The following is an 8,622-nucleotide window of genomic DNA, read 5'->3' as shown; positions in this document are numbered from 1 at the left end:
TTTTGGCTGTTATATTTTTGATGAACCCTGAAAAATAGTACTTATTACCTTTCTTGTTAATGAAATCACAGCTCCTCAATCCATGGTTTTAATAGGAAACATAAGGTCTTAACTATTAACAATAAAAACAAACACAGCCAAATTTACACAATTATTTAGCACTTACGTGCAGAAAATCAGGGTTTTTTGTTTTAACTTTTGTCACGTGGAATGGAAAACAATTTCCAAATCAAATCTGTGTAATGATCACTCACACAATGTACAACGTTAACTGGCATTACACACGTATTTGCTGTCCGCGGCACCCTTCACATTACACAGACTTTACGCAGCATCAGGTATGAGAATGACCCACCCACGCCAGCACGAGATGCTTCTGGGTGCCAGACGCCGCGGTGCCCAGGCAGCCAGGACAAGCAGCTCTTGAGGGCTGCGGTTCACTGTAAATGGGAATAAGGTGCCCACCAAGGACTCTATTGAGACTAAGCGTTTCAGCTTCATCTGTACCAGAGCAGGGTTTTGCCAAGAAAAAAAGGAAAAATAGACTTTAACAAAAGAAAAAGTATAAAATAAACTCTCTTAAAGTACAAAACATCATGGTGGTTGAGGCCCAAGAAGTTCAATGTATTAATTAGGTTTAATTAAAAAGAGGTAATAAGAGGAATAAAATAGAGAACGGCATCAAATTGTACAGATGATTTTATTTTTGGCTTTTAGTGGGGTGATGAGACAGGCAAAACAAAGGACTGGTGTAGTTTTATTTTAAACTAAAATAAAACCTAGACCTAGCGGAGAAGACTGCCTGCATGGGTAGCAACTGGAGTCAAGGTAGGAATTAAGGCAGCAAAAGTCACAGAGAGGAAAAACTGCGCAGAGCAGGAGGTGGCAAACGTAGAGAAAGAGGAATGAATTTACAAAATGCTTTGAAGGCAGGACTGACACGACTGGAACATGTTTTAGATCAAAGTGGAAAAGTTTTGGGACAACTTTCAGCTCTTGAGGTTTGGTAAATAAGACCAAGAACTGGAAAAGATAACTAAACACGGGAGCTTAGCTATCCTAGTGGCCTTCCAGAACATCACTGACAACAGTGAATTGGAAGATAAAAAGAGAGGTCTGTGTTCCACCTGTCTCAGAAGAGCTGAAGAAAGAGAGGGCACGCTAAGGTGAAACTGTGATGTGCACGCACGCGCTGATCATCTCACAGTGTTTCACTGACTATATAAAGCAGTATGGAAAATGTGTAGGATTACTTTACGACTGCTTGCCTAAGTGAAGTAAAATAATACGGACTATGTGCACTTCAGACCTCCCGGGACCATGAGTTCCCAGCCCTCAGAACTGACTCGCTGCTCCAGAATGGTGAAGAGCAACACAGCTCTTTCCACCAGCAGCGAAAGCAAACGTCCCCAGTCACCTGAGCCCTTCTGTCTCGGCGCTCATGAGTGATCCCGGCAGCAGGAGCCACCATGACTAATCTGACTGACAGTTACTCACTTTCTCTCCCAGGCTGCAGGATCTCAGCATGAGGATCATGCAAACTGTGACGTGCAAGTGTGAGAGCAGAACTGTGTGTCCACCACACTCACCGCTGGCCCCGGGGGGCCCTGGGGACCTTCTCCTCCTTTCAGTCCAGGTGCACCCTAGGGAAAGCGAAAACACAAAGACGACAAATAAATGTGGGCTGAATATAAATAGGAAATGCATGATTAATAAAAAGGGTGACAGGAGGCAACGTTCCTGACAGAAATGTAAGTACTTACACAGATACACAATGATAGTCAAATGCATCTATATGACTGTTTAGCTAAGCTCTGAGAAAATGGACCTAATGAGAAATTGCATGCACTTCCTTTACCTTTATAGTGATGTTACCTGAGCTCCAGGAAGTCCTCTTTCACCTGGGAAACCACGTAATCCTGCAGGTCCATCTTTCCCTGAGATACCTGGAAGACCTGGGTCACCCTAAGGAGTATGATACACCTCAGTCAACAAAGAGTAATTTATACAGATCTCTAGGAACAAAATTGTAGCTACTTCTAATCTACTGTTACATTTTAATATCATTAATATCATGTGATCACAGGAACACTGGGTGGAACGCCACATACATTAAAATGGAATAACCATATTTAGACTAAAGATTGCATATTAACTTGTGCTATATTATTGTTCACTAATGTTTTGGAGCGCACCAATGTCACACTAAATATTTCCCAGATTCTAATTTAAATACTGATATGGTGTCTGTAGACAGATGACAAGAAATACAATGAAAAGTTAATGGATGTTTTGAGCTAAAAACATCCTTTTTATACCTTTGCACCTTCCTTGCCTGCAGCGCCAGGAAGACCCTGCTCCCCAGGAGGGCCAGGAGGGCCGGGGTGCCCTCGTTCCCCTATTGGCCCGGTCTCACCAGTTGGTCCCTACATCATATTGGGGATGAGAAAACCATGTTAGACAGCTTCTTCATTTTAAGGAAGCAGAATGCAAACTCAAATATTGCTCATTTGCACCAAAAGTAATAGTCATTAATTTTCATGATGTTCTTTTTCTAAAGCACTGAAATAGTATCCTGGCAAGGTTCTGAAAAGATTATATGTAATTTTAAAAGCCAAGGTTACAGGAGAAATGTATAAAATCTACCAAGGCATTATCTTTGCTTAACGCCATATTTGCTTCAGAATGAGGCCAGTCCAATTCTATAATAACAACCATAATCATAAAAAAACCTTTGTTTTATAACTACAGCTTGCTACATTCCTTTTTACAAAAGGTGCCAAAGTAGCTGCAGAATGCAGAGTCACTGGAGCCAAGGTGGCAGATCTCAGTGAGTTTCTGCTTGATACTGAGCCAAGGACCTTGGACCCCGAGCAGCAGAAGGGCTTCTCCTGGGGGTTTCCACGATCTGGAAACTTTCCCACGGATAATTTATATTCATTTGAGAGGTCTTAAGAATGTGGCAGGGGGATCCTGATGGCAGTGCGTTTGGTCCAGCAGTTCTTCCAGGCCTAGGGCTATAACAAATAGCCAGCCACCTTCAATTGCAGCAAATGCCAAAGTGAAAAATGCCAGGTCATTTATATGTCCCCAGAGGGGTGCTGTTTTCTGGGGCTGGAGTATAATAAGCTTTCAAGTATACATCAAGAATGGAGACCAGTTTCTCTCTGTCTCCACTCAGAATGAAAAGCACAATGAAAGATTTAAATTAGAATTATATAAAGGGGAAAAGTCCAGATGCTATAGCTGTTAAACAGCAGAATATTTTATTGAAGTTGCTTGCATATTACCATTCCAGTTATTTTCTAAAAATGTAACATATTTTTTACACTTTGGTCTTGAGTAGAGAACACATGTGAATCTGTCTGTCTGTCTGTCTGTCTGTCTGTCTGTCTGTCTAGGTACCTACCTACCTACCTACCTACCTCTCCCTCCCCCAGAGCGTCACCAGCTCACAGGTGGGGCTCCCAGAGGATCGCTGGAGGACAGAGGATCCTGCAGCTGATTGGCTGGCTGGAGGTCAGGTCCAGCACAGAGAGGTGAGTCACAGAGGTAGCCTGAAACGATTCACCTCCCGGCCTGGCTCCCGCTTCCTGTCTGCCAAGCATGATCAGCCCTAATTTGCACATTACCCTTCCCTCTCTGGGGCCAACAGGACTATGACTATGACCCAAAGTAAACCTTTCCTCAATTGTTGGTGGCAGACATCATGTCCCATTGTACCCTTCAGATTCCATTTTTCTCATTCAGGTTCTCACACTAAGGATACACTAAATGGAATGAACTTATTCAAAAGGAAAGAGATACTGAGTTGAGAAGGACAGGAAAGGGAGTAGGGGAAGAAATTTATCTATGTAAGCAGGATGGTTTGGAAAACTGTACTGTGCATTTCTGCTGGCCTATGGAAAGAAGCAGTTAATGCTTTAATTTGTTTCATCTCCTTTTTTCAATTGTTTGTCCTTTTCTTAATTTCTTAGGGGGCTTGTGGGTTAGCTCAGTTGTTTAAGTGCCTGCTTGGGGAAACCCATTCAGGCACAGGGGACCATGGTTTGAGCTGCAGCTCCCTGTACCTTACTAGACCTGCCCTTAAGGTGGCCTCAGCCAGCCAAAAATAAATCCTTAATTTCCTATACATTTATTTCTCTTTTTCTTCTTCCAATTTTACATGCATGTATCTGATAATATGAATAACTGGTGGCAAGACATCACTATGTGTTACAACAAATACTGTGAATTTATATTACTTTGTTAGGTCAAAATGTGCATCACTTGTAATTTTTTTTTTTTTAATTCTAATTTGTCCTCTCCTTAAAAAAATTAAGGGGCCAGGGAGATGGCTCAGTAGAATAAGCACTTCCCTGGCAAGAGCAAGGGCCCAGCTCTGCCAAAAAAAAAAAAAAGAAAAAAAAAGAAAAAAAAGGAGACATTATGTCCCACAAAGAAAGGGCCAAAGACTCACTTCTACGGCATACGTGTGAGATGTATGTGGTATGTAGATGCATAGAAGTGCAGCAGACAAGCAGTCAAAAAAGCTCTGAATCAGAAAAGGCAGTGTACACCTACAATGACGCTGTATTTCCTTTGTGAAAGGACAGTTAAGATTTTCCTTTAAGGGCCGGTGAGATAGCTCAGTGGCGTAACGTGCTGCTTAGGCAAGCTTAGGCAAGCGCGCAGGGACGCGGTTCGATGCCCAGCACCATATGCTGTGCCTGCCCTGCCCTGAGGTGGGCTGAGCCAACCACAAAAAAAAAAAAAAAAAAAAATCCTTCAATTGAGGAATTATATTCTGAAATAAAACTGCCACCCAATCCAATGATTTTCTTTTGCTTCTGTTACACAGATTTCTAGAAAAATACAGAATTTCTCTCTGTGTATGTGTCTATCCTTGTACACGCATGTCTGTGTTTAGAAGTTGCCAAAGAGTGAAAACCAATCAGAGGTGCAGAAAAGACTACGTAAAACAATTAAATTGTTAAAATACTTCCAACTGCTCTTGTTCTTTTTCTATATTTAGTACTTGGTGTGAAATTCCAAAAGGCTAAAAGTGTTCTGTTCACGCAACATATTTTGTCAAAGAATAAAAACACTATTTTCTATTCACACAAGTTACTATCTGTAGCTATGTAATTTCCTAGCTCAAGATATCAATATTTGAGAATTTCTGCCACCTATCATGAGACATGTACTTGTCTTTGTCAATAGTACACATATGCTCAAAAAAAACCAAGTATTTTATCCCTGATATGACTAATTGTTCTAAAGACAAAATTCTTAATAGAAAATATGCTACAAATACTAAATTTTCAATTATAATATTAAGATATTTAAATTTTACTTTTATTATATATAAGTATGTAATTATGCTTATAGGCTCAATTTTTATTCCAAAGGCTAAAATAACGTTGTAACTTTAAATCTTGAATAGTCTATCTATTTAATAAAGTATTTCAGTTTTCAAAAACTAAACATGTGAAAAGTAGGTGACATAGTTAGGCTTTCCTGTTAAATTCATTGTAAAATTAATCTATTTTCATCATTTATTCTTAATTATTAAAATGAGCAACTGAATGGCAGCTTTAATGGTGTGCTGAATTTCACTGGCTGTTAGGAATATACACTTTGAGTCAAAACCAAATGGACAGATTTCAGACATTACTAAGATAAAAATATGAATCTTGCTAGAAAAATAAAAATACCTGTGGTCCAACAACACCTCCTGGCCCAGGGGGTCCAGTCTTGCCTTGAAATCCCTAAAGAAACAAAAGTAGAAGCTGTCATTATATTCCAATTTATTGACTGAAATTTTGTTGTCTTTACTATTTTACATTGCAACGTCATGGACACTACAATGAACTTCAAAAATAAGCTAATGCAATGAAGCTGAGGTAAAAATACATGCTTAACACTGTTTCACCGGATCAAAAAATACATAGATTTTTAATGACCAATGTTTATGGATAATATATATGATAATCTTCTTGTATTCTTTAATATAGTTCACTGATTATTTACACAGTGAAAATCTATAGTATGTGACATTTATTCATTTCTTTCTCTGCAATCCAACAATTTTACAATAGAAAACAAAACATTATCAAGAAAATATGATATATGATTTGCAATCATTTCAGTTTTTTATCAGTGTTCTTTCTTTTTTTTTTTAAATTTTTATTTATTTATTTATTTATTTGAGAGAGAGAGAGAGAGACAGAGAGAGAGAGAGGCCAGCTCAGCCCACCAGGGGGCGGGGCTGGCTGGCATGTGGTGCTGGGGGATTGAACCGCGGTCCCTGATGCTTTGCTGAGCTTGTTTTAAGTAGGTGCTTTAGACCACTGAGCCATCTCTCCAGCCCAGTGTTCTTTCTTAAAACCCAATATAGTTAGAAATGTACCTTTCAGTCATTAAAATATATTATGGTTGATTTGAGAAGAATATACTCACTAAGTCAGTATTTTGTTAATATATTCTGTTTCTACATTTATAGGCTTCTTACAGATTATTCACTGTATAGAATAGACAAATTGTTTTCATATGGTTCAGTTACATTTAACATCTATAGAAATACTAAAATAATACTGAAAAACCTTTCAAAGAGCTGAAATAAAGTCAATAAGGTTTGCAAAATTTTACTCACTACAATACAATCAGGCTAGAAATTATAAAGTTATCAAGAAAAACTAGAACCTAGTAGCCCCAGAAATTTCCAGATGCTTAGATTGAGTTAAACAAAATTTTATAGGCAGATAAAATAATGTATATTCACAAATATTATAATTGATGCTACAGAGAAAAAAACCCTGGCGTCTTGTATTTTTAAAACTAATTCTTAAAACAATCTGGATTCTATAGAAGCTATTACTGTAAAACCAATTATGATTATTTTTATTTATTTATTTATTTATTTTTTTTGCGGAACTGGGGATTGAACTCAGGCCGTTGCGCTTGCCAGGGAAGCGCTTATTCCACTGAGCTATCTCCCCAGCCCCGCAAAACCAATTAAATTTGGGAGAAATTATCCTATAATTGATGTAGCATTTTAAAATTAAAATCACATGTTGCTCATTTTAGCTTTTCAGAAACTCACAGGTTAACTGATGTACAAACACAGGGTAAACACACGTGCGTGTCTGTGTGTGTTTAGGAGCGCACCGCACACACTACTTCCCGCCTTATGCCAGCAGCCTCCACGCCCCATTCTCACCTCTGTGTTTGTAAAGCACTCCACCTACGCCGAATGATCTCTAAATGCCTAACTGTGCTGAGCGCTGAGGCTCAGCATGCTGCTGGACACTGCCAGCTCTACCGTCTGCTCTTCTCCAGTATTCTCAGCGTGGCGCTTGCGGACTGTGTCCGCGCCCTCCAGGGTCCCCCTGTGCTCTTTCCCTTTAACCCAACAACTTCATATCCTGGGCTTTGGTTGGATCTTCACTCAGTCATTGATGTTAGTGTCAGCAAGGAACTCTTTCAAAAGACAGCTTCTCTCTTGCACAGTACACTTGCATTATTCAAACTGGAATCTTTTTGATGATCAAGATTTTCAACTCAGTTGCACGTGCTTGTCCACATTAGCCAGGATGATCATCTTATTTAAGCTAACTTAATCAACTTAGTATTGACTAGCTAGAATGCCGGACAGTATCAGCAACAAAGCTCAGAATAGCCGGGCTACATTTCCAGACTTTGCTTTGCAAATGCATTTTAGGTTCGAATCACGTTCACCTTCTCACCTTCCTCAGACACTCGGATCTTGTACTGCACAATTTATTCCCTCCAATAAAATTATCCTTCCAGTTCAACTTGAAGGGACAAACACAACTTTGAATTAAAGACAAAATAAATAAAATCTTGTAACTCTTTCTTTTAGTCACTGTGAGAGCAAGAATGTATCCTAGAAATTGTAATAGTAATAACTGATTGAAAGGAATTGATTAAAAATTACTATTTTAATTCAGCAAAGACTACAGAAATTTATAACACATCACTGCATAGTTAAGGGAAAAGCACACACAGCTGCTGGTCCCGGGCGACAGACCTGCAGGCGCACGGCTTCACACGCGCTTCCTCACCACGTTCAGAACGCTCACAAGTACCCAGCGCCATCTGATGCAAGGGGTACGACAAACTAGCTAAAATTTAAGTGCCAAGTGCAGCTTGTTCATTTGATATTATCAATTGTAATGCTACATTTAATTTTACAATAAGGTAATGTAATGTTCAAAGTCCCTGAAAACAGAAATTAATTTTGTAGATTCATGAGTTCAGAAAAACTGCTGCTAAACTAAACAAAAATAAATCTCTAATGATTTCTAAATGGCTAAATTAATTTTAGTAACTATGCTGGATGACACCATATTTCAGATAGAGCTGGGCTATTTCACTGTAATAGGTACTATTTCTAATATTTCCTGCATGACGTGTAGAGCTTCACTATATAAGAAACCAAGACAAATCATGAAGGATATATGAAGGGGTAAAAACCTCAAATATAATAAAAGAATTTCTTCTTTGAAATTAGGTAACTCTTTTATAGCAGAGCTCAGCCAGTTAGACTAACTCTCGTACAAGGAAATCTCTGAATTCCACTCAGCATGGGTAAAGGCAAGAAAGAACAGCTCCTGGCTA

The 8,622-nt window shown here is 39.0% G+C and overlaps 1 protein-coding gene across 1 annotated transcript in view; it reads right to left on the bottom strand.

The window, feature by feature from the left end:
• The window catches only part of Col11a1 (collagen type XI alpha 1 chain), a 229,240-nt gene that overhangs the window by 80,819 nt on the left and 139,799 nt on the right, over positions 1–8,622 (bottom strand). The window contains exons 39-42 of the mRNA XM_023721700.1: positions 5,697–5,750; positions 2,319–2,426; positions 1,876–1,965; positions 1,590–1,643 (exon numbers count right to left, since the gene is read on the bottom strand). Of these exons, the coding sequence (XP_023577468.1) occupies positions 1,590–1,643; positions 1,876–1,965; positions 2,319–2,426; positions 5,697–5,750 (306 nt within the window). The remainder of the gene's footprint in view (positions 1–1,589; positions 1,644–1,875; positions 1,966–2,318; positions 2,427–5,696; positions 5,751–8,622) is intronic.

Source organism: Octodon degus, unplaced genomic scaffold (assembly GCF_000260255.1).
Source record: "Octodon degus isolate 3935 unplaced genomic scaffold, OctDeg1.0 scaffold00084, whole genome shotgun sequence".
Lineage (NCBI taxonomy): Eukaryota > Metazoa > Chordata > Mammalia > Rodentia > Octodontidae > Octodon > Octodon degus.
The sequence above is the reverse complement of the archived record's forward strand: the minus strand, read 5'-3'. Positions and strand labels throughout refer to the sequence as shown.